At 34.9% G+C, this 27,621-nt stretch overlaps 1 protein-coding gene across 1 annotated transcript in view; it reads left to right on the top strand.

Annotated features, from left to right (window-relative positions):
• The window catches only part of PAWR (pro-apoptotic WT1 regulator), a 118,957-nt gene extending 110,679 nt beyond the window's left edge, over window positions 1–8,278 (top strand). The window contains exons 4-6 of the mRNA XM_047741097.1: window positions 524–668; window positions 2,686–2,790; window positions 5,329–8,278. Of these exons, the coding sequence (XP_047597053.1) occupies window positions 524–668; window positions 2,686–2,790; window positions 5,329–5,415 (337 nt within the window). The 3' untranslated portion in view covers window positions 5,416–8,278. The remainder of the gene's footprint in view (window positions 1–523; window positions 669–2,685; window positions 2,791–5,328) is intronic.
• Window positions 8,279–27,621: the final 19,343 nt, after the last annotated feature.

Below are 27,621 nucleotides of genomic sequence, written 5' to 3'. Positions count from 1 at the left end.
TTTTATATGGCCTATTTTTCCACTAGTTTGTTTTCATTTGATCTATTGGTCCATGATGGATTAGAATTAAAAAAAAAAAAAATAGGAAAAGAAAACAAAATGGTTTTCCACCACAGGTAATCTACATTAAGTTCCCTGTCAGTTGTCATAGTACCCTACATTTAACCTTATTGTGGTGGTCATCTTGCTTTATTATGATCGGTTATATTCCCTGTTAGACCGAAAGCTCTTTGAAAGGCAGAGTCCATGTCTTTCTTTGCTGCTATATCTTCATGCACAGAACAGTGTCTGGTACTTAGTGGCTACTCAGTAGTTATTGGTCAGAAGAATTAACTTTTTGTTTTCTAATTTTTTTTTGTTGTGTTGGAATAATGATTAACTTTTTTAGTTATAAATGAGTTGGCTACTATAACCATGTGTCCTCAGGGAATAGTAATTATTTATGGTGAATAGAAAATATTCTTGGCATTCTTCTTGCTGAGTATTAGATACTTTTATAAAATACATCTTTTTATTTCCATAGCACAACTGCCTCTGAAGAAGATGTTTCAAGTAGATATCCCCGAACAGATAGAAGTGGGTTCAGCAGATATAACAGGGATGCAAATGCTTCAGGTAATTTGGTCTCAAGTAGCATGTTGGAAAAGAAAATTGAAGATCTTGAAAAGGTATGAATTACAAACTATTTTTAAGATTGATAAATTTTGTATACCGTAGGGATTCCTTTTTTTACCTTCAGAGCAGCTGAGAAAATAAATTGAAATTTGTATGGGAGAGATAGTGCCAACAAAAGGAAAAGAATGAGAGGTGCTAGTGGAAGATACCATTAGGGTTAATTGGTATTTCCATATATAGTCAAGTTGCATCTTTAAATCACTGTCTTAAGTATATATTTTCCAGATACATTGTGGCTAGACATTTTCTGACTCCATTAACACCTTCCTATCCAGTTCTGTTGTTAAAACTTTTAGGAATGGAGCCAGTTCTTGTATTCCTTAATATTTAATGTATACTCCCATTCTGCTGCATGTTACCACTAACATTTTAAAAGACAGTCGTTGTTTTTAAATGATTCTAAATCTATGCTGGCAGTGTGCCCTACTGTGTGTTTATTATATTATCTGTATAGTGTATCATTTGTAGACTTTCTTCTGGGTTTTATTTAGAGCTTAGAGTCATCTTTGGTGTTTGAAACAATTGTCAGAATAGACCTATTCAGGAGTGTAGTTGAGAACAAGTCAAATGAATATTGTCATAAATATATTAACCATACAGTCTCTGGGTTTTTTTTCTGTCGACATTTAATACGTAAAGTTGGTAATGGTGCTGATTACTTTCTGATTGTTGAAAATGTTTTGTATTGCTGACTTGAAATTATTCCCTGTGATACAAAGATTGCTTTAAGTAGAAATTTAATTTTAAAAAATTTGTATAGCATTATGATTGTTTATTAGTTCATATTTCAGCTTTGATACCAGTTTCTGTGAGTTTAAGTTAAAAACTTAAAGGAATACATAGTCTAACCAGTTTAAAAGCTTTCTTTAGAAAGGCTTTTACAGTTCCACATGAGTTTGGATCCAGTCCTGAGTAGTTTGGCAGCAGCTGTTTAATGAGGCCCGCTGGCTGCTTTTTCTGAGGGCTAGCAGAAAAGAGGTCAAATTCTGAGCAAAATTTTTCAGTTCTGCTTTCCTTTTGCCCCCATGGTAGTCAACCCCGCCCAAGGCCCTGGATTCTAAATCATTTCTTTGAAAAAGGTGTTGCATTGTTTAAAAAAAGAAAAGTTTAAAAACCAGTAATCTATTTCAGTTCCTTTATTTTATCCATTAACTGGTAGGGCCACAGGTAACATTGAGAACCATTGTTTTTCTGTTTAGTTTTCCAGAGCCATCTCCTTTTCTTAGACTTTGTGGGTTTGTTTTGTTTTGTTTTGTTTTTAAGATATACTTATTTACTTATTTAGTTGGGGAGGGACAGGCAGTGAGGGAGAGAGAATCCCAAGCACCCTCCGCTGAGCTTGGAGCTGACAAGGGGCTCCGAGATCACTACCTGAGTAGGAGGCTTAACCAACTGCACCACCTAGGTGCACTTTAAACTTTGTATTTTGAATAACATATTTGAATTTCTTCAAACAGGATATTATTCATTTAAAAAATAAGATATATCATTACTAATGGTGGTAATGAACTAAAGAGGGTAAGTCATTGGGTATTACTGTTTGTTAAAGAATTGTGTAAACATCAGTTTAATCAAAATATGGGGCACCTGGATGGCTCATTTGGTTAAGCATCTGACTCTTGGGTCCTCCTTGTATCATGATCTAATAGATTGTGAGATCAAGCCCCGCCTTGTGATTTTGCTTGGATTCTTTCCCTCTCCCCTTTTGCCCATGCTCACCTTTACCGGGGCACACACTCTCTCTCTCTCTCTCAAATAAAATATATAAATCCTTTAAAAAAAAAAAAAAGAAGAAGAAGAAGGAATATATCTTACATCTCCTGTATTCCTCTCATTCTTTGGGTCTTTCCTAGGCTGGGTTTTTCCTTCCCTCACCAGGTGACTTAAGAAATCCATTGAAATCTTTATATATCTAAGGTGTTTCACCAAACTTGGCAGATACATGTCATTTAAGGTTAAAAACAACCAGTTACTTCACAATTAATACTTGATATTAATTATATCTACCAGGAAGTAGTAAGAGAAAGGCAAGAAAACTTAAGACTTGTGAGACTAATGCAAGATAAAGAGGAAATGATCGGAAAACTCAAAGAAGAAATTGATTTGTTAAATCGAGTAAGTATTCACACATTTCAGTTTCACAGTTGTTTTTTTTTTTTCCTGGCAGTTGGATGAAAATACGTATATATGAAGAGGTTATGCAATTTCATTATTTTGTTAAAGGGATGGTAATTTGTAGTAATAAGAATCATCATTTCTTTCTATAAACTGATTTCCTCTGGCCAGTTATCAGTTGTATTCAATTATTATTGTTCTTTTGGGGATGGACTGATGAATTGATTTGTTTAGTGTTTTGTTAGAGTCGAGGTGAGAGGCAGCTTGGTCACCACCACACATAAAAGGACATTGGTACAGAGTTCCCTCATTGAAGAGCAAAACTTGCTGCTTTCTTGCCATAAGAAATTTGAAATGTCTTTGTGTTTTACCACCTTTTTCCCCCCAGTTGTACTTAATGCCCGTCCTCCTTAAGTTTAGCATTATACCAGGTCTCTATTATACTATTTTGTAATTCTTTTTCTTGCTTTCAGCCCTAGAATTTACTTTTTGCTTAAGAAGCAAGTGTTAGGGCTGCCTGGGTGGCTCAGTGGGTTAAGCCTCTGCCTTCAGCTCAGGTCCTGATCTCAGGGTTCTGGGATCGAGTCCCACATCGGGCTCTCTGTTGGGCAGGGAGCCTGCTTCCTCCTCTCTCTTTCTCTCTCTCTCTGCTTGTGATCTCTCTCTCTGTCAAATAAATAAAAAAAAGCAAGTGTTAGTGCTGGGCCATTCTTAAGCAATGCTGATGAGAAGAGATCCCATAGTTTTGCATACTGGAATGATTTAGATAAAAGAAAAAGTTTGGGGTGCCAGGGTGGCTCAATGGGTTAAAGCCTCTGCCTTTGGCTCAGGTCATGATCCCAGGGTCCTGGGATTGAGCCCTGCGGCGGGCTGTCTGTTCGGCAGGGAGCCTACTGCCTTTCCTCTCTCTCTGCCTGCCTCTCTGCCTACTTGTAATCTCTGTCTGTCAAATAAATAAATAAAATCTTTAAAAAAAAAAAAGTTTGCTTGAGGGTGAGGGGAGGGAAACAGATTCCTAATCGAGTCTTGACCCTAACAATGAAAGAAGAGGCAATAAAGAGTCTTCATTATATAGACCCATTCTAAATAAAGCTCTGAAGCATTAACTATAGGTAATAGATGAGGACAGCAAACCGTAGTTTAACTTGCTCAAGGTCATAGGTGGTAATCACAGAGTAACTATCTGAGCCAGTATTTGACAGCAGGTATTCCAAAATCCTAATTCTGAGCTCTTCATTTTTGTAGACAGTCTTCCATCTTGGTTTAGAACACAGGTGTTCCTCTACTGGTTTTGGAATATGATTTAATAAAATATGAAAATAGTTTTGAAGTAGTATTAGTACTGTCTTGTGCACTGTGCATTAAAAAGAATAATAAAACATCTGCTCTTACAGAGTTTATAATCTAGTAATGATACAGAAATATATCTTACTTAATTCTACATCTTGGAAAGGTCTCAGTTGTAGTAATTTTCAGAATCTTGTATATTATTCTTGTTTTCAACAGGTAAGTTCCCTAGCATCATTCATTTGGTTTGTGAGTAAATGCAGATTCTATTTTTGCACATTTTAAAAACATTTACATAATTGTCCAAAGGCAGTATGCTGAATTTATCAGAATGCTGCCATCTGGTAATATGCTTATAATTTAAATTGATTACTCCAAGTTTTAGTATTTTGAATTACAAGGATAATTCTAAAACATGTGCTTTTACAACTATCAGTAAGCATTCTGCCTTGAAATAATTTCTTCTAACTTAGAGTGGATTATCTTCATCTTTACCAAATTGTTGTATATATGGTGCTGGGATTAACATAGGGAACATAGACCTGGAATCATATACCTTTAAAGCTGGAGGATGATTACTTAGTTTAGTGGCTTTCTTTTTTTTGAGCTTTAAAAACCTTTTCCTCAAACAAAATGTTATGGAGGAACCTAACATGAATTGAACCAGATCAACTCTCTGTGCCCCAGATCTCCTTTACTGTATGCCTCCATTTTATCACTTCCTCAGATTTTCACCTCACAACATACACTCTTGTTAAAGATCATACAAGGTGGTAGGAGTATATCCAGAACTTGTACCTCGATCTTTCTGATGTCACATTTGACACAGGCTGTTATCTGAGACCTGAACCTCATACTGCCCATATATTTATTTTGTTTAGCCCTCAATTTGGGGTGGGGGGGGTTTGTTCTTAACTAAAAAATTAAGCTGTTTATAATGATTAAAAATTAGAAGATTCACAATTAAAGAATTCTGATTTTTTATTTCTCTTAAAAATGAAAAATCTGGCAAGACGTGATCTATCTTAACCATGATAATAATGAGAAGGAGTTGAGTAGTGGGTGCTCCCTTCAGGTGTGGGGCATACTCCATCTAAAGTTGTTTTTGGAACTTGTCCTTGTTTCCAAATTAAGTGCATGTATGAATTATCTTTGAATGTATTTATTTTAAAATGTTTTTTTTAATCACCTTTAGAATATTTTTAAGTACTTAAAAAACTCCTATGTTATTTTCTTTTTTGTTTGCTTAAGGACCTAGATGACATAGAAGATGAAAATGAACAACTAAAGCAGGAAAATAAAACTCTTTTGAAAGTTGTTGGTCAGCTAACAAGGTAGAAGATTCAAGACCCAGTGTGGAAAAAACATTTTAAAACTACTGATTGAATGTTATGGTTAATGCTAGGATAATATTCCTATGCTGCAATACATTAAGTATGTGTATTTATTTCGAGAAAACAGTGGGTGTTTATTTTCAAAATACTTCTTTTTCATTATTTCAAAACAGTATCAACCTTCTGTTTCCCCAATAAGTAACATCTTTCAGTTATTAAAATGATCGGTTATGCCTCTTTTGGTTTTGTGTGGTATTCAAATAATATATGGTTTAAAGTCACGACCATTTGAATATATTTTATCTATGGTAGTGTGTTTTCTCCCTAAAGGAATATACATAGTCTTTGTTTACATGGATTCAAATACTTTTGGGGAATTACCTGCAATTGCCTTATTACTGATGTGTGCAAACTTATGTGATGTTGATTTACTCATATAGGCTTTGTCTATTGTCATTTGTTCTTTCAACTTATTCTAAGCAGCTTAGAGTAATAGAGTGTCATACCATTTTGTACTAACAGTCACCTTTAAAAAGGAAAGCTATTATGAAAAGTCATTTAATATCATGTACCAGTTGGCTAAATATAAAAAATTTTAGAGAATACTTGAATTGTGCTACAGTAAATTAAAATATACAATTTTTATGTTTGAATATTGAAAAAAAATTTAAAATCACTTTAGCTTCTGAAAAACATAAACTTGTAATTTCATTGTAAAATTTCTTATGTAGGTACTATGTTTTTTATTATTCCAAGGTTTATAAATGAACATGGAATATTTAAAAAGTTGTTAACTCATCATTCCAGGAGAGTGTGTACAATTTCAATGTAAAAGAAAAAAATTTATATTTTTAATTATCATTTGCATTAAAAACAAATCCAAAATATTTATCCACACTTTAAACATTTATACTTACATTTACAAAAACAATACATAAACAGAAATAGTATCAAAATACTTTGCTTATTTCTAACTTGGAGAATAATACTGTGATACAGTTATTCTCATTTGAGAGAATTATTCCCCTACCTCAAATTTAAGGGATTTTCTTCCTAACATTGGATTTTTAAAAACAATTTTTAAAATTTTTGAAGTATATAAATTTTCTATTAAATATCATTTAGTGTTTAGAGTTGTATATTAAATTTTCATGTTGAGTAAGGAAAACACCCTCTTTTAAAATATATAAACATTAAGAAATGTCTGTCTGATAATTGAATCCCAAACAGTATACTAATGCTGTTTTGTCCAGTTAAACATAGTAAAATTCATTTTGGGTAGACTACTAACTTTTTCTTTGCTTGCCAAGTCCCTTCATTATTTACTATTAGAAAAATAGGGAAGTGAGACAGTTGGACAAAATGTAGAGTAAATGATAAATATCACCCATGTTGAATTCTATAATTTTATAATTCTAGATTGGCTTCTCATTCAGAAGTTTCAGCCTTGGTTGATCATCAGAATCACTTTTGCCTACAAAGAATTCCCTGGCTGTAATTTCTAGATAGATTTAGGTTGAGACCCTGGACAGAATTTTTAAATCTCACCATCTGAGGATTCTGATCATAACCTAGGTTTGGAAATAGCTCCTGTCGCCTCTTTCCTTTCTGTATCTTCCACTGCAGACCCTAGAGTTAACATATGTTAGCTATGAGCATTTTGTCCCCCTTCTAGTTTATTTAATAATTTATCTGGTCTCTGGGGAAGTTTTCATATGTTTAAATATATTTACCCAAAAGTTCAATGTTAGATTACCAAACTTGATATAGTTACAGAATTATTGCATAAGGGCATCCTTTTTGAAGAATGTTAGCAAACATGGGAACAATGACCTGCTCTCCACATATCAGAGTTGTATGCCAGGTTCAGTTACTGCCTTGGCTCTGAGGCACTCATCTTCCCTTCAATTACCCTTAAGTATGTGGCAGAAATAGCGGTATTTCCTAGTTTGCATGTTGTGAAGATGCTGTCAGTATCCAGCCTTAAAATATATTAGTGTGCTGGTTTTTCAGTAGTTTTTGAAACTTCTATTTAATCCATATGTAAATAAAGGAATATTTCATTTCCCTTTTTAAAATTATGCCAGTTATTAGTGCTTTTAAAGACGGGACTGTTTTTAAATTTTCCTTTTCTTCAATTTGTTAGAAAAGTTTCCAGCAATGATTTTTTACATAATACCTAGTGCAAATACAGGAGCCTGACAACTTAAGCAAAGCAGTTCACAAGCAGTCCTTCCTTCCTCTTGGCCTTAAAATGTATATTTATATCACTTACAGATTTTGACACTGAATATTGAAAAATTAAGTAGGATCTTTTATAATTTCCCTTTAAAATGTATAAAAAGCATTGAGGTTGGAAAAAAAACATTCAGATTTTAAAAAGGTAAAGACATGTGCACTACCTTAGAAAACTTGGCTGTTGTCGATAAAATGCTAGTATTTGTGAAATTTTTAGTACCACTCAGAAATGATATTTCTTCTATTTCCTGGGAATTTATGGCATAATAAAGCATATTCATATAAGTTTTAATGTGTTTATGATATTACTTTCAAAACAATAAGTTTATTAATTTTGAAGCATGAACATGACTTGTCTCCCCTGATTTCTGACATGCATTAACTTGGAATTACAAAGTAACCTCCATTTTTCATTTTTCTAGAATTGTTATTAATTTTATTGTACTACAGTTACCTTAAGAAAGAGGTTGGTGGTTATGTATTTCTGAGGGAATTTACTAAATACAGAGATTAAGATTAGCACAGTCACACTGGCTCAAGTAGTTTAAAACAAAAAATTAGTATCAGGGCAGACACATGTAGCAATGATTTTTTTGTTTAAGTTAACTTTTTAATTGTGGTTTAAAGCAATGTATTCTTAAGGTGGAAACCCTACCTCAATTATATGTGGGTTTATGTTTTCTGGATTAATCTGGATTTTTATAATTGCAAATTAAAATGTAACATTTTGAGTCCACTAACACTTTGTTGAAAATACAAGTCAGTATAATGACTTTGTAAGTTCAACACTGTAATATAAAACAGGAAAGACCTTTGATTTATCATTGATCTGATGTCCTAGACAATATTCATATGTATAGTGATAGTCATCTTTTGTCTTTTTTGTAGTTTTATAATCTTGAGTCCGTGCCTAGTAATTTCCATGCAGTATTGGCGCTTATTTAGTAACTGTTCATGGTTTAGTTAATAGCCTGTTACAAGATTTTCGTCTTGTAATGTAAGAAACCAAACACACCAGTTTTTCATTGGTAAAATAGTAATTGAGAAAGATCTAGCATTCAAGGAGTTAGAACTTTAAAATAACATGTTAAAGTCAGTGCTAAACATTCTCTTACCGTATCTGAACCATTCCTAATATGTAACAGTAAGCTTTACTTCCTTTGCTTTGGAACTATGTTCACTCTCATAAGTAAAGGACATTTCATCAACTAGGATTATAATTTATATGTTACTTATCTGAGAACTAGTGCCACTTTTGTTGTTCCATTAGGCTGAAAGCATAGTACTAATAGACAACAAATGTTTTGCTCTTCAGGTGCTTCCCCCATGTTGTTAAGTTTCTCATTAAAGTATAGAAGTTGGTTGTTTCATTCTCAGTATTAAGACTTAAAAAATTATCCTAGAAAACCTAAACCCATATTGTTTTTTTATTTTACTTAGCTAGACTCTCACAGCATGTTAAAATGCTCTCCCCATTCTAAAAGTAATTACGTGTCAGTATATGAGAGGAATATGGATGAGGACTATAAATATATTAAATTTTCATATCTTTTCACAAGTATTTACTAATCTGATAGGTATCTAATTATGGTTTTTATAGACGTTTTTAAAAAATGGACATGGATCAGCCCTTTCATTTAGCAGTGTGTAGTCTATGTAGTGTGTGTCAGTAGCACAAAGTATAACCTTAATTAGCATTAGCTGGTCTAATCTGAATAGTTCATTCAAAAATTTGTTTTTTGGTTTTTGTTTTTGGTATTATCTAGCCATTGTCTTTCAGGTCTAGTTAATAGGTACCATTTAATTTGCTGCAGCATTTACTGAATGGTGGAGTGGAAGACCTGATGCATGTTGGGAAATATCTTATTATATTTCATTTAGGTAATTATTCTTTATGAAGAGAATGTTGTTAAGGAATATAGCAGTAATGAAATAAAAAGAACTCATAATATTTCAGATACAACAAACTATTAATGGTATTCTCTCTGTACATTATTGATTATTAGTTTGTTTTTAAGTATTTACATTTAATAAGCAGTTCACATCCTGACACATATTTCTTTGGTAATAATAGAGTGTTAGTGATGATCACTTGATGGACACTAATTATGTACCTGTTTTGTTTTGACTCCTCTGGATACCTTACAGATACACATTACTTTTTTTGGTGAACTTTTTTTGGGGGAAGATTTGGCTATTTTTAATCAGGGTTTTTCTTCTGAGTTTAAGTATCAGATGGCTGCAAAAACCATATGAAAACTAAAATTTACTGTTGAAAAATCAGTTAATTCAGGTAATTAAATATTTATAGGAAAAAAACCTGGATAATTTATTGACGACATTAGTATTGTGTAGAGAGCTTTTATAATTCCCATGGCATAGGTTTTCATGTTGGAATAGTCAACTTGATATAGATTCACTTTTAATATGTTTTGCATGTAAAATAATACTCAATAAAAAATAAATTTTCATTTATTTTTCAACAATGGTTAATTATCTTTTTTCCTCCCTGAACTATCAGTAAAATGCTGACCGTGAGTTTTACTTTTGGAGTTAAGGGATGACGTTAATATTCTAATTAATTTGTGTGCCTCTTACTCAAATAGTACATTTGAATCTTTAGTATACATTATTGTAGAAGGAAAAATGTTGTAAAAAAAAAAAATGCCGTATTGATAAGATCTGTATACTTCAGTGGTGGGACTTCTTGAAGAAGTGAGGAAGTGTACACATGTTCAATCTGACTGAAAATTTTAATGGTCTTTGTTTTAAAACTACATGAATAATTTCCTAATTCAAAATTGGATCTATTATCAACTAAATCTGATGGTGTTCAAAGAATTTCAGGTCCTTCATAGTTTGAAAAAGATAAGTAGGAGTCTGGGAATGTAAAAATCTGGTCTTTGTTTTTTGAGTAAATGGTTTACATAACCTTTTGCTAATGTGTCGTTTTTCATACACCTGACAAGCTAATCAGTCTTCTTTACTTCTAGAACTCTAAATTAATCTTCTCAGTAATGTCATGCATGTCTAACAAGTGAACAAGCATCCTTCAGTCAGACTGTTTAGATAATGTCTCAAGTCCTTATATAAGAACCTACTCCATTAGTAAGCCTGTTGAAAAAATTGTAAGGTCTCTTAGTCGTAATGGGACCTTGAGCCCTTTGTTTTAGACTTCATCAGATCCCTATTTTTTTTTCCCTAGATTCATTCTGTATCAGTAGCTGTATACTACCCCACATATTTTCTTAATCTCCTGTGTCTAGTTTCCTTTTCACGTCTATAAGCGGTTACATTTTCTTCCTGGTTAACTTCTTGGAGAGAAATTATGTAATTTTGGACCTTCATACTTAAGAGGTAGGACTGGTTATAATATCCTTTACAATTCATTCATTTTATTTTGATGTCTAACCAGATAAGGTTGAAAAGGAAGCTAGAAAGCAAACCTTCCCTTTTAATATTGGACTAAATGCCGAATTTTACTCTTCACTTTCAAAAAACTAAGTATGTTTCTTGTAATTTCTTTAAGATCAGTGTAGCTTAAGAGGTTCAGCTAAGTATAGTGACTCAGTTGACAGTCTGAGCACAACTTTAACGCTAATGCAAGCATAACATAGCATAACAGCATTAAATAATTAGAAGTTCAGTGTGCTATTTGCCAGGCATTGTGTTAAGTGCTTTAAATATTTTTATTTGACTTTTTAAAACTTGTGCAAAATACAGATAGGGAAGGGTAATTTGCCCAAAGTCACAAAGCAGTGCTTTGTGCTTCGCTGTAACATATTCACTTTTATGACATAATCATTGTACTATTCAACAGTTTGCCAGTGGTTCTCAAAGTGTGGTCCCCACACTAGTAGTATTGACTTCACTTTGAAATTGATTAGAAATAGTAACTCTTGGACCCTGAATGAGGTAAGGCCCAGCAATCTGTGTTTTAACAGGCCCTTGAAGTGATTCTGATACAGATCAATGCTTGCAAATTTGCATTGTGCATTTCTATTTTTAGGTAATGATCTTGGTCTTTTTTTGGACATTATATAAATAATATAATGTGGACTTTAAAAAAAAGGTGATCTTTTCACTGTTGCTTACAATGCAAAAGAGTGTATTAGGAAAAGACCCAGCGTGGATATTGGCAGCTTGACATAACCGCATTAGTTTAGTATTATCTCTGGAACTCAAATGGATTCTTAAGTCCAACAGACTGTGGAATGAAATCTTTGTTTTACTGTGTTAAGCTTAATCTCTCTTATTGTCTGAAGGTTTTTAGTAACGTGTTTTTTTCTTCAAATTTTAAAACTTGATTGGAACAAATAAATACATGTTTCATCAGTTACAGTTTTGTTTTTGTTGGTTTTGGGGTTTGTTTTTTTTTTCCATGTATGGACACTGGGGTGGCCCATGCGGAGGTTGAATCTTCAAAGTTCACTCTGAACTCAGAAAATCAGTAGTATCTTTTAGCTAATTCATCAGTAAGGAGAAATTCAGTGTTGTATATCAGTGAGTAAAGAAAAAATTTGAAGTCTATGTTTGTTGATTTAGAATATTTCTTTTCTTTCCAGGTAGTTTATTATTTTAAATTATTTCTGCTTTTTTAAGTACTAGAGAGGAATTTTAAATTACAGAGTTACCAAGAAGTTAGTACAATGAATAGTTGAATACCTCACACCCAGTGTTCTTCATTACTAATGTTTTTCATTAGTGTGGTGCATGCCGCTGGTATTCAACATAGTACTAGAAGTCCTAGCCTCAGCAATCAGACAACAACAAAAAATAAATAAAAGGCATCCAAATCGGCAAAGAAGTCATCAAACTATCACTCTTTGCAGATGATATGATACTTTATGTGGAAAACCCAAAAGACTCCACTCCAAATCTGCTAGAACTTGTACAGGAATTCAATAAAGTGTCAGGATATAAAATCAATGCACAGAAATCAGTTCCATTTCTTTACACCAACAACAAGACAGAAGAAAGAGAAATTAAGGAGTCAATCCCAATTACAATTGCACCCAAAACCATAAGATACCTAGGAATAAACCTAACCAAAGAGGCAAAGAATCTATACTCAGAAAACTATAAAGCACTCATGAAAGAAATTGAGGAAGACACAAAGAAAAGGAAAAATGTTCCATGTTCATGGATTGGAAGAACAAATATTGTGAAAATGTCTATGTGTAGAGAAATCTACACATTTAATGCAATCCCTATCAAAGTCCCATCCATTTTTTTTCAAGGAAATGGAACAAATAATCCTAAAATTTATGTGGAACCAGAAAAGACTTCGAATAGCCTGAGGAATATTGAAAAAGAAAGCCAAAGTTGGTGGCATCACAAATCCAGACTTCGAGCTCTCTTACAAAGCTGTCATCCATCAAGACAGTATGGTACTGGCACAAAAACAGACACATAGATGAATGGAACAGAAGAGACAGCCCAGAAATAGACCCTCAACTCTATGGTCAACTAACCTTCGATAAAGCAGGGAAGAATGTCCAATGGAAAAAAGACAGTGTCTTCAACAAATGGTGTTGGGAAAATTGGACAGCCACTTGCAGAAAAATGACACTGGACCATTTCCTTACATCACACATGAAAACAGACTCAAAATGGATGAAGGACCTCAATGTGAGAAAGGAATCCATCGATATCCTTGAGGAGAACACAGGCAGCAACCTCTTTGACCTCAGCCACAGCAACTTCTTCCTAGTAACATCGCCAAAGGCAAGGGAAGCAAAGGCAAAATAAACTATTGGGACTTCACCAAGACCAAAAGCTTTTGCACAGCAAAGGAAACAGTCAACAAAACCAAAAGACAACCAGCAGAGTGGGAGAAGATATTTGCAAGCAACATATCAGATAAAGGGCTGGTATCCAAAATCTATAAAGAACTTATCAAACTCAACACCCAAAGAACAAATAATCCAATCAAGAAATGGACACAAGTGGGGCGCCTGGGTGGCTCAGTGGGTTAAGCCGCTGCCTTCCGCTCAGGTCATGATCTCAGGGTCCTGGGATCAAGCCCCGCATCAGGCTCTCTGCTCAGCAGGGAGCCTGCTTCCTCCTCTCTCTCTGCCTGCCTCTGCCTGCTTGTGATCTCTCTCTGTCAAATAAATAAATAAAATCTTTAAAAAAAAAAAAAGAAATGGACACAAGACATGAACAGACGTTTCAGCAAAGAAGACATCCAAATGGCCAACAGACACATGAAAAAGTACTCCACATCACTCGGCATCAGGGAAATACAAATCAAAACCACAGTGAGATACCATCTCACACCTGTCAGAAGTAGGAAACGACAGATTTTTGGTGAGGATGCAGAGAAAGGGGACCTCTCCTATACTGTTGGTGGGAATGCAAGCTGTTGCAGCCACTCTGGAAAACAGTATGGAGGCTCTTCAAAAAGTTGAAAATAGAGCTACCCTACAACCCAGCAATCACACTACTGGATATTTACCCTAAGGATACTGATGTAGCGATCCAAAGGGGCACATGCACCTGAATGTTTATGGCAGCAATGTCCACAATAGCCAAAGTATGGAAAGAACCTAGATGTCCATCAACAGATGACTGGATAAAGAAGAAGTGGTATATGTATGTATGTATGTATCTCTCTCTCTCTCTCTCTCTCTCTATATATATATATATATATATATATATATGAATACTATGCAGCCATCAAAAGAAACGAAATCTTGCCATTTGCGGTAACATGGGTGGAACTAGAGGGTATGATGCTAAGCGAAATAAGTCAATTGGAGAAAGACAGTTACCATATAATCTCTCTGATATGAGGAATTTGAGAGGCAGGGCAGGGGGTTGTGGGGAGTAGGGAGGGAAGAAATGAAACAAGATGGGATTGGGAGGGAGTCAAACCATAAGAAGCTCTTAATGTCCTGAAACAAACTGAGGGCTACTTGGGGGTGGGGAGGTAGGGATAGGGTGGCTGGGTTATGGACACTGGGGAGGGTATGTGCTATGGTGAGTGCTGTGAAATGTGTAAGACTAATGATTCACAGACCTGTACGTCATCGGGGGCACCTGGGTGGTACAGTCGACTCTTGGTTTCAGCGCAGGTCATGATGTCAGGGTCATGGGATCAAGGCCCACACTGGACTCTGAGCTAGGCACAGAGTCTACTCAGGATTCTCTATCTCTCTCTGCCCTTCCCCACCTCTGACTTGCACTCTGTCTCTAAAATAAAAAAATCTTTTAAAAAATAGTATGGTGTATTTGTCACAACTAATGAACCAATATTGATACATTATTAGTAACTAAAGTCCATACTTGATTCAGATTTCCTCAGTTTTTCCCTGATGTCTTTTCTCTGTTCCAGGTTCCAAACTAAGATACCACATTACATTTAGTAGTTATATTTCTGAACAGTCCTCTTAGTTGTGAGAATTTCTTAGACTTCTCTTATTTTTGATGACATTGACAGTTTTGAGGATTACCGGTCAGGTATTTTTCACTTGTTACCATGACCATCTCCAGATATGCACAGAAGTTGAGAAAATAATGATTCATATATTGCTAATCTTTTTTTTTTTAAGATTTTATTTATTTATTTGACAGACAGAGATCCAAGTAGGCAGAGAGGCAGGCAGAGAGAGAGGAGGAAGCAGGCTCCCCACTGAGCCCTGATGCGGGGCTTGATCCCAGGACCCCGAGATCATGACCTGAGCCGAAGGCAGAGGCATTAACCCACTGAGCCACCCAGGTGCCCCCATATATTGCTAATCTTATTTTATCCCCCATTTTTCTTTTTATCCTGGGGTATTATAAAGTTAAATTTTAATCATCCTATCATTTCATGTATGTATCTCTAATAAGAACTTAACAAATAACCATAATATTATCATACCTAAGAAATTTAATGCTAATTTCTTGATATCATCTGTTTATTTTATTTTTTTTTTAAGATTTTATTTATTTATTTGACAGAGATCACAAGTAGACAGAGAGGCAGGCAGAGAGAGAGAGGGAAGCAGGCTCCCTGCCGAGCAGAGAGCCCGATGTGGGACTCGATCCCAGGACCCCGAGATCATGACCTGAGCCGAAGGCAGCGGCTTAACCCACTGAGCCACCCAGGCGCCCCCATATATTGCTAATCTTATTTTATCCCCCGTTTTTCTTTTTATCCTGGGGTATTGTAAAGTTAAATTTTAATCATCCTATCATTTCATGTATGTATCTCTAATAAGAACTTAACAAATAACCATAATATCATACCTAAGAAATTTAATGCTAATTTCTTGATATCATCTGTTTAGCGTAGGTTCCTGAGGGGAAGGCCTACAAGAGACTTATTGGGGGAAAATACCCGTGAGGACCTAGGAGAAGCTAGGAGACCTTAGTACAGGTCTGATTACTGTGAAGGAGAGAGGGAAGAAGGATGGCTGAGCAGGAAGTCTTTATAATAGTGCAGTTTGAAAGAAGTTTTAGGGAAGCGTAAAAGTCCTCAAAGCAAAGGTGCCTGTTCATTGCAGTTTTATCCTGTATGTTCCCTTTCAGGACACATCTTGCAGGGGTGGGCTTGACTTTGTATTCTGTGCTATGCTCCTTTGTTGGCAGGGGACAGCTGCAGGAAACAGGGCCTTAGTTGAAGACCATAGTAAATTCAGACCACAGAACTGTCAGTTAATTACCTTCCCCACAGTAGGAGACTAGAGAGACCTCTTTGCATGGCTCTCACATAGATAGTAAGTACTTTATGTTCAGATTTCCCCAGACATCTCAAAAATGTCCTTACTGTAGTTTATTCAAATAAAGATCTAAATGAGAGTCATTTGGTTGATATGTCTCTTAAGTCTTTTTTAGCATATAAATTTTACCTCCAATTTTTATGCCATTTTTCAAATTGAGGAAATTAGATAATTTGCTCAGTAGAATTTCCCACTTTCTGGATTTGACAGATTGCATCTTAATGATGCTGTTTAATTTGTTCCTCTATCCCCACCGTTTTTCTGCAAATTATTTATTAGAGCCTTTATTAGATTATATATATATATATATACCTTTTGTACAGTAATTCATAGGTGGTGTGTACTTTGTATTGAATCACATGAGGAGGCACCCTATGTCTTTTCTCACTTTTAGTAATGTTAAGAATAACAGGTTTGGATAGTGTTAGCTTGATTATTCTATTTTTTAATTTATTATTTTTTTATAAACATATAATGTATTTTTATCCCCAGGGTTACAGGTCTGTGAATCGCCAGGTTTACACACTTCACAGCACTCACCATAGCACATACCCTCCCCAATGTCCATAACCCCACCCCTCTCTCCCAACCCCCTCCCCCCAGCAACCCTCAGTTTGTTTTGTGAGATTAAGAGTCACTTATGGTTTGTCTCCCTCCTGATCCCATCTTGTTTCATCTTTGATTATTCTCTTTTAAAGTTCCTCTTCAACCTTTTATGTAATGATTTTAGCAGACATTGATAATTATTGCCCAGACCCATTATATCATTAGATGCCATTATATCATATAGTTTTCTAATTCTTTGATTCTATGTACCTTAGTAGTTGGAATTCTTTAAAGAGAAACTTTGAATTACCAATACTTGGTTCCTTAAAATATGAGTAAGATAAGATCACATTGGTTGTTTCCCTTTATCATTTTAGTAATAATAGACCACAGCTAAAGCAATCTCCAAAGGTAAGTCATATGTATGTTTATATATTTAGTGTGTTTTAGTCCACTGCAGTTACTATTTTTATGTCCACATTGTCTCGTGTTTAGCTAGTAGGAGTCCCTTCCAAGTTGGCTTTTGTGTCCCTTTGGCCCTTCCTTGTTTTCCAGCATAAGGTTTTCAGTTTTATCCTGTATATTCCCTTTCAGGACACAGAATCAAGAGCTACCTTTCTTTGTGAAAAATTAAAGCCTTGATAGCCATTGAAATTATCAGACGATATAAAAACCAGAGGGCTCATAGAGCTCTTCTTAATTGTGAAAGCTATGTGGATATTGAAATATTCCAACTTATGTTTTCACGGGAAAATTTTTAAGGAGATGACAGAAATCTACTTGTTCCTTTGCCATCTTTCACTTATCTTCTTACCCATTTTCTGGGCAAATAGAAGGTAAATCCTAAATATATCTTGATTTTTTTTTTGAAGTTTAAATCTATTCATGTTTATTGAGAATCTCAGGAGATTAATTATAAAAGTCAGATTTGTTTTTAAAGTAGGTAAGTCACTTTAAAGTGTTCCAAGTTAGAATGCAGCCACATAACTGTAAAAATGTATAAATATTAAGTTGGGTGTGAAAAGACAGCTTATATAATAAGCTAAAATTCATAATAAAAAAGTGCCCAAATTGCAGTTTCTTCACCCCACCACATTAGAATTTGACTCAAACTCATCCTGTGGATTTTAATAGAGACTAGACATTTCTATCTCTAGTCACCTCTGAATGAGAGTCTATGCAGAGGTGTCAGCCATTGATAAATCTTCATAGCTGGTTGTGAGCCAGGCCTGGTGTGGAGGGGCAATAAGAATGTTGGGATGCAAACTGGTACAGTCACTGTGTAAACAGTGTGGGGGTTACTAAAAAATCAAGCATAGAACTACCATATGATTTAGTAATTCTACTTCAGAGTGTTTACCTACATGTGAAAACACGAATTTGAAAAGATACATGCACCCCTGTGTTTATTGCAGCATTATTTACAATAGCCAAAATATGGAAGCAGCCCAAGTGTCCGGTGATGGATGAATGGATGAAGAAAATGGGAGTGTTGGTGGGGGGGCAATACGGAATATACAATGGAATATTACTCAGCCATAAAAAAGAATGAAATCTTGTCATTTGTAGTAAATGGTTGGAGACAGTAGAAGTGAAATAAGTCAGAAAAAGAAATGCCATATGATTTCACTAGTGGAATTTAAGAAACAAATGAACAAAGAGAAAGAGATAAACCGAGAAACAGATTCTTCAACTATGGAGAACAAACTGATGGTTACCAGAGAAAGAATGGGTGATATAGGTGATTGAGTTGTAAGAGTACACTTATCCTGATGATCACTGAGTGACATGATAGAATTGTTGAATCACTATATTGTACACCTGAAACTAATACCACATGATATGTTAACTACACTAGATTTTTTTTTTTAAAAAGTCATCAACTTGAGTGTTAGGGTACATGTTGCTTAATATAAACTCCCTTACTTTTTTAATGGAAAAAAAAAAATGTTGGATGATGGCTAGAGGGTAGGTTGTGAAGTTACCATGTGACTGATTGGGCCATCAAGAGTCCTTAAACAGTGCTTAGAATAAAACTCAGCTGTTGGCAGTCATCACCTAGGGGGCTACCTAATAATTAATATTGGCAAAATCATTTACCCCTGCCAGTACCATTCAAAAAGAAGGATCCACTCTTATTCCTGAATATGGAAATCAACCTTAGCCTAAATTCTTGCATATTGCATTGATTCACAAATTCTTATTATATACTACTTTGTGCTAGGTTTTGCTCTAGGTACAAGGGACATAGCAGTGAAAAAATCCTAACCTACATCATTTTATTCTTATTGCCCAATAAAAATGTGGACACAGGGTTGAGGAGTGGTTGCTTCTTAGAATGTATTTTGGACCTTCCAAAGATGAGAATTGAAATTCATTTATCTTTTGACAGCAGTGGTAGCCTTAATACATGTCATGGGCTATATAGTTTGTTCTCAAAATCATGCTTATAAATCTAATGTTTGGAAAGGATTTATTCCCCTAATCTTGAGAAATTAAAAGTGATTGTGGATTTAGAGCCCCAAAGGCACCCACAGCTAAATAAAATTATTTCTTCCTGGATTTTTCTTTTCTTCTGAGCTCTGCAGTTGAGGTAGAACTAAGTACAGTGTATTTCACAGGCTTTTGTTGTCTAGTTACCTGAGAAATGCTCCCCCTGTGATGAAATCATCAATTGCCTTTTTTTTTTTTTGGTAATTGAGTGGATAGTACATTTTATCCTTTTCTTGTGGTCCTTGCCTAAAGATTTATTTTATTTGGAAAGGATATATGTGGGAGAATTAGATCCAGTTTTGAGGATTTACCTCTGGTTCACTTACAGAATAGCATTAGTCTTTTTATACTTAGATTTTTAAAAACTCTTAAAAATAGCAATTTGGTAAGAGCTATTTCTCTTTTTCAGGCTACTTGAGGAGGTTCTCTTATTTGGTCTCAAATGGGTTTATAACATTTTCCTAACTTTTAAAAAGATGATGATCTCTGTACATGAGGAAGTAAGCCTGAGAGGAGCATGTCATTTGCCCTGATGTCACATGGTGGTATAAGTGGAATCATATCTTTCTAGGACCTGAAAACTGAGGTGTCTGATTACTGACAAGATTGGTCTGCAACACGGGTCTGTTTAGAGGGAATGTTAGAGATTACAAAATACTGTAAGATACAGAAAGTTATAAAACTTACTCTTTGATGGAGAATAGAAATTAACTCTTACTTTAACCTTACCTCTTTAGAACATGATTTCAATTCAGTGTCACAGATAGTCGGAGGCAGTGTTCAAGTGTGATAGTTGTTCTGTTCCTACGTCAGAGTCCCCTGGCATCCCCAGGAATACTCAAAGGAGTCAGACTATTCCCGAAAAGCTTACATATGTTTAAAGAATAGAATCTACACAAGTAAAAGAGGAGTGAGAGATTGAATTCCCAGAAGACTGGGATAGACTTCTTTAGGACCTAGCATTTGAAGCAAACTTTGAAGGAGTTGTGGAGGAAGGGTTGGTATCAACTATAGCCAGGAATATTTAGAAAATGTATTCATCTGATGAATCCTGGTTTTACAGCGAAGGGCCTCATCTACTGCTCTTTGTATGCATACCACCTATTGAAGGGGTAGCTTCCAACCCACTTGAGCACTGGTTTCCAAGTTAGACCTACTTGAAATCAGATCCTGGCTGTACCACTGTTAGATGTGTGACTTGAACATGTTGCTTTATAATCTCACCATCTGCAACAAGACAAAGTAGTGCTAACTTAACTGGGTCATTGTGAAGAATAAATGAGATAATATAGTAAAATGTGTGATACAAAGCCTGTTCATAGCTATGATGGGAGAAGAATTAAAATGAGGTAATTCTTATAGTATGATTTGTACCAATGAAGTTGAGAACATTATAATGGTTGTCTTTCCTGAAATTTAAAAAAAAAAAAAGTTATCAGGAAGCTCCAGATAAGTAATAAAACTACCATTTGGTTTTATATTTCTGCTTTTCTAGGGAGGTTGTCCTTAGAAGCAAGTCAAAACTCTGTGCTAAAAAAGAATGCAGTATGTATTGATACAAATCTAATACAATTGCTATATCCCCTGCTAAATGTAGCTATTGAAGGAACATTGAACAAAGTCTTGGATAAAGGAAAATATCTTCTAGAAACAAAGAGCTCCTTGAGTTAGTTTACTTGAGAAGCTCTGAGTATTTCCCAGTTAGGTCTCCCTTCTTTCCAAATCCCCAGCCTCATCCTCAGCCTGCTTTCCTGCTAAGAAATGCCTCTGCCTGGACTTCTGAACAAATATATTCCAGGGCAGTGTTATTAGCCAAGCTGATATGAGAACTAAACAAACAGGATGAATCAGCGTGAATTCATGAAGCTTGGTAACAAGTCAATTTCTTTCTCTACTTCACTTGTTTTTTCAGTGTACCTGATTACTATGACCAGTACGTCCTAATAACAGAGAACAGGAAGCATATCAAAGCAAGAAGTTGTTTGTCTACTGACCTGGTCCTTGATAACAAGAAGCAATTTTTGTTGATTTGGATATGCTTACTATAAGTCAGTAAAATAGAGAATGGCAATTATAGGTGTTACTGGGGATGATTTTTTTGATCACTGTGGCAGAATGCCACGGGGTATTCAAAAAGATTAGAACAAAACATCTTTCCCTCTGAATTGCACAAATTTGAAAGCAATGTTTATCTTCTGACCTAAAAAAAGAGTTAACTAGGATGTGAACATTTTATTGTCCAATTATATGTATTAACTTGAAATTGTACATACAGTGTAATTCCTTTTGTATTCTGTCCTCAAATACTGGATTTTATACTTGTCCGTTCCTAGATTTTACATTTCTGATTAGTATCACTCTAACAGGATACTATACTACCTTGCTCAGCTTAAACAGGTGATTCACTTGTCATTATATGAAATTTGTAGAGTATAAGAAAGTTTAGTCTCTTTTGTATTTATTTTAAGATTTATTTATTTTTAGAGAGAGCATTCACACACAAGGAGGAGGGGCAGAGGAAGAGAGAATCTCCAGCAGACTGCCTGCTGAGCACAGAGCCTGACGACGTGGGGCTCAATATCACAGCCCTGAGATTGTGACCTGAGCTGAAATCAAAAGTAGGGTGCTCAACCAACTGAGCCACCAAGGTGCTCCAATCTCTAATTAAGTTCAGAAATAGGAACTTTTCCCTATGAGTGACATTAATAAGAAAAAGCAGGCAATAGAGTTTAGTATTTCAACTAAAATATTTGGGACTTAAATTTCAATTGGTGGGGATTACCAAAGGTAATATGGATTAAAGAATATAGTTGGATTTTCTTGATGTCTTAAAAATGGCCAACTAAGCTGCTACACAGAAAAGGAGATCGAAAAGGTAGTTTAAAAAATACATTCCCAATAGAATAAATTTAGTGTACAAAGTAAAAAACTATTCCTAAAATAGTGAAGCGCTGCTGTATCTAGAAATAGAACTCTAGGACATCCCTTTGTCTTCTAGATTTACACCCTTTCTGATGGCTATTCCAGGCTATATTAGTAGGGAGAGCTTTTCCAGGACTGTTAGTTAATGGCGCTGAAATAATTGGCATTTAGTGTCTGCCTCCATTTTCCTTTTGAAAGCCCATAAGAGGTTTTCAAATACTTGTTGAATAAGTAAATGCAAGAAAGAATGAATGAATGAATGAGAAACATTGATTGATTGCTATGTTAGCCTAACCCTGAGTCTTATTTATTACAAGTTTTATGACCGTTAGGAAGTTATTTTACCCATAGCTTTGTTTCCTTGTCTATAAAGTGGAGTTAATAACACCTACCACATAAAGTATTTAAAAAATGTTTATTGAATATCTGAATTAATCACTAGATTCAATTCAGCTGTACCGAGTCCAGTTTTCTGGAGCCTGGGGATTTGCCCTTTTAACAAATCTATTGGTAATCGTTATGCATCCAAAGTTTGAAAACCACTCATTTAAACCGTACTATTTATTGGGCAGGGCACTATGACAGATGCCCAAGGCAGTACTACAGGCAATCAGGCTGCCTCTGTTTTTGGTAAATTTACATAAAGGATAGACATAATGTAAACAAGAACAGAGGAAGGAGAGATTAATTCTCTGAAAGGATTGGTGAACTTTTTAAGAATCTAGCATTTTTTTTTTAAAGATTTTGTTTAATTATTTGACAGGGATCACAAGTAGGCAGAGAGACAGGCAGAGAGAGAGCATGGGGGGAAGCAGGCTCCCCGCTGAGCAGAAAGCCCGATACCCTGGGATCATGGCCCGAGCTGAAAGCAGAGGCTTTAACCCACTGAGCCACCCGGGTGCCCCAGGATCTAGCATTTGTAAGAATTAAGTAAGATTTTAAAGAATTCCTGGATCAATAATGTGTGTCATATGGTAAATGCAGACCCATTGGTATTGTTATTTCCATATATGCTTTGTCTGTATATTCAAGTTTTTCCTAATCTCTAAGGACTCTGTCTATACTACCAATAGATCTCCAGCCAATTTATATATTACTTTCGATGACTATACTAACTTTTCTGAAAGCTTTTGATGATTTTTTACTGTTTTGTCCTGGTGACAGAGTTGTGACAGATGTTCTCTTAGGATAAGCCAACTTACATATTTCCTCAACTCCAGGTTATGACTATATAAAAGTTTTCATGAAAATGAAATTTAATTGCACCCACATTGTACCTTGCTGTATATCTTGAGACTAACCATATGATTTAAGGTAATCTACTTTCTAAACTGTAGAAAAGAAATCCATTTAGTTAATTCTCATTTAGTCAGGTTTTTCTGGCTCGTGGATTATTCATTCTTTGCCTCTGCACTTACAGGTTTCCTTTTGTCTGTGTCTTTGCTTGTTAGGCATGAATAGAGAAAGAAGCAGATCTGGTAAAAAAAAAAAAAAAATTAGTATCTAAATTGAGAGAAACTGATAGCTAAAATAAGGCTTTGCTTAGAGAATTCTGTTGATACATTAGAGAGGGTGTCACAGTTTTCGCTTGTTAGCAGAGGTGTCACCTAATGATCCTGGCATGCTTAGGATATTGATCAGAGATTTTGACCTTTGATCCTGCTACTAACTTACTGCGTAACTTGAGCAAACCAGTCAGTCTATTCATGTAATAGCAAAAATGCCTACATGATTCTGGATTCGTGGTCCAAATGAATGTCAGTAAAAGGAATTTAAAGAATTCATTGAATGTGAACACAATATTCTAGATATTAAACAAGAAACCTCCAAAAAAAATGTACCTTGTCTCTTAAGATACTATATGAAATGAAACTGGAAATGGGCTTTTTTCTGGACCTTTTCAGAATTCGTATACCAGTAGCACTAGGAACTACATAAAATATTTTACAATTAATGATTTTGTACTGCTTGTAAAACTTAAAAGGACAATTTTTATACCCACTTAATAGTGTATAAAATTGTGGCACAGACCTTGAGGGACTTGCCCAAAGTTAATTAGCTAAATAATACTGAAATGGGGACTAAAATAGTTTTTCTGATTTCCTGTCCACCAAAATGACATGCTGTAACCAAGAAGTGACCATTTTTGTTCTATTTATGGAAGTCTTATCTATTTATACTCTGTTGTTATCATGTGTTTAATTTCTGTTTTTAAACCAAATGGAGCAGATGATATATTGTTAAAGCAAAACCAAAGATTTAGGACTAAGCAGGAATCTTCTGAATCATGAGGAATTCTTGATTAAAAATAGTTTATTAATTGATTAAAAAGTTTGTAACATGAGCTATAACAGTATTAGTGACTTACCACTAGTATAAAACCATACAAAGCTGTCTCTTATTAGCTCTTATATTGTTATCAAATGAAATTGGCTTTATCTTTTAGAAGTCAATCTTACTTCAAAGGTTTTTTTTAAAAAAAGTCTAAAATCCTTTGGATTAAGGAATCCAAAAGCTGTGGGTTGCCAGAATCAAAAGGGAGGTTTTTAATTTAGCTTCTAAATTACCAAAAGATGAAGCAGATAAAAAGTAAAGCTCATGCTCACAGATTTTACAACATACAGTTCAGTGCAAATTTGGGAATAAAAAAAGCAGATGTTTTCTTCAAGTCTCCTGTGCCTTTGTAAGGTCTGTGAGTATGGAAGGGCTGATGGTATGATAGGTACTCAATAAATATTTGCTGAATGAATGAATGAACAAATGAATGTATGAATGAATGATAGGTAAATACAAATGCATCTGCTTCTCTTCATCTGCTTTTCCTGTTGGAAGACTTGATCTTTTATCATTTGAATTCCACAGAAAACATCTTAAGCAAGTCATGTCTTTGGGCTAATCTGTTTCCAGGCTTGTTTGTGTTTTTCACATTCTTTTTCTGGCCTGCAATAATATTCTGTGACCTCGTTCATGAATTCCAGTAGGTCATTCAGTTGGGACCCAAGGAAGTCAGTAAATTAAACTTGATTTGGAATGGAATACATAGGGTGTGTGGTTTGGATTGGAATCAAATTAGGTCTGGCTAATCTTATTTTGGTTTAATCTATGTGGGAAATAATAGAAATAGAGGAAAGACAAATAAACAAAAAATAGGGGAAGCTATTCTTGTATGATGGTAAGCAGTTTCTGTAAGGAAATAATTCCGAGGGCAAAAACTTAAATTATTTTTATTGGAAGTTTTGGGACAAGATTGAGCAAAGGAAAGATTAACTTCTCCAGTCATCATAGTTAGTGTTTACTTTTTTAGCTTTTCCAAACCAGAATCTCTAGGCTTTTAACATGTGGATGCTCCGAAGACAAGGCTTGCTGCTTAATATAGTTCTTGTTTTTTCATCTTCCCCAGGGCTCTGGAAATGGATAAGCCCAGTCTTTGGGGAACCTCAGCAATCAGGGAGGCAGAAAAAGTTTCTGAAACTGAGGTTCTAGTCAGATTATCTAGACTCTTGAGTTTCTTATATAGGCCTAAAGAGAAGAAGTGTTAATAAAGTGCAGTAAGTTCCTGCACTAATAATTTCTTTAAGGTGATTTTCTTCCCCCCTTCAGCTATTTCCAACTTGCAGTGTATTGAACCCTGAAGACTTAACCTTGGTGTTCAGAGGAGAAGAAATCCCCTCTGTGAACTGACTGAGAGCATTTGAATAAAATGAGACACTTCTTCAAAGCTGCCTGGTAAGGAGGAGGCTGGAAAGGAACAAGTGAAACCATCAGAGTGAGAGCCCTTTGGTTTGGAGTTCTGACTGGGGTTGGGGGAGTCATGAATAGAGTTGTTCTTCGAAGAGAATTTCATGTGATACCTACTAAGTTCTTACAAAGGAGAGAGTCAAGACTTAGCATTCAGGAGTTTCTTGAATGTAATAGTATTTGTTCCTGACAATTGAATTTCCCCTCCTACAGAAGTCAGTATTTTGCTCATTTAACAGAGCAAATTAAGTTTTCATTTAAAAAAGGAGAGGAGTTATCACATTATTTCTAATTGCTCAGTTTGACCTGTGTGTTAAAGGTATGAATTAAGGACCCAAAACATAGGAAATTTTTCCAATTGCTACAGACTTCTAAATACCCCATCTCCTCCTTAGTTGCCTGATATTGGTGCAAGCTTCACTTGCCTGAACAGAGGGGAACAATAATGGCTTACTCGACCAACGTTATTTGTATACAGTTCCTTTCAGCATTCAGATTCATGATTCCAAAGCAGCAATAAATTTTGGCTTTGGCTAATTTTCCAAGAGCAAAGCTAATTATGGCAATCTTTTAAAAATATAAATGACTTCTGGGTGCTTTGGGAAGAACTTAAATTTTAAAAACTAATTATTATGTATATTTTCTACATATAAAATTATACATAAATGAACAGGTATACACACATATAATATATATTATACACCATAGTACAGTTTTGAAAAATAAGATCCAATTACATATAGATCAGCTCAAGAGATCATATGTTCTGTATTTGTTTACTGGAGTTACAAAGGTCTTTGAGTAGATGCTGTTTGGACAGAGAAGGATACCATCATTTCATTCTCTGTTTTAGAAAAAAAAATGGTTACCATTATATTTGCTCAGTTCTAATTTTCTCTGATATCTGGCTTTTTGTGTTTGGAAATGGCATCTTAAAAATGTAAATTTACTTGGTGAGACATTACTGATTACGTTTCACGTTGTTGGTAATAGGAAAATGTCTAGATTAAATAAGCCACATTCTAATGAACGATCTTTTTAAAGGGTTTACAAAAATATGGACACGTGAAGATACCTTAAATCTTTTTTGGAATGAGTTATATGAATAAATAAGGTTCAAAAGCGCTTATCTTATTAAAGTTTTAAAAGGAGGACATAAAGTTGCATGTTCTAGTATGGTCACAACTACTGAGATAGTTGGAAGAAGAATTAAACATTTGTATCTCTGGGTGATAGCATTCTCTTTCTTCTTTTTACAGTCCTATTTCCCATGCTTTATTGAGTGTATTTGTTCTTACAAGGAGAAATCTCTTATTTTTCTAAAAAATAACTTGATTGTTGGCTGCAGTTTCCAGGATAGCCAAGCTGATTCCGGCCCCATTCCTAGTGTGCTTCTGCCACCTTGTGCTTTTGGAAACCCATTACAGTAATCTGCGAACAAAGAAAAATACTTGGGAAGGTTGTTTCTTTGGAGATAAATTTTCTTACGATAAAAAGAGGGCGAGAAGGAAACATTTCAAATGCGTGGAAGATAATTGCGTGTGTGAGTGTGAGTGTGGGTGTGA

This window comes from Lutra lutra, chromosome 8 (genome assembly GCF_902655055.1).
Source record: "Lutra lutra chromosome 8, mLutLut1.2, whole genome shotgun sequence".
Lineage (NCBI taxonomy): Eukaryota > Metazoa > Chordata > Mammalia > Carnivora > Mustelidae > Lutra > Lutra lutra.
The sequence above is the reverse complement of the archived record's forward strand: the minus strand, read 5'-3'. Positions and strand labels throughout refer to the sequence as shown.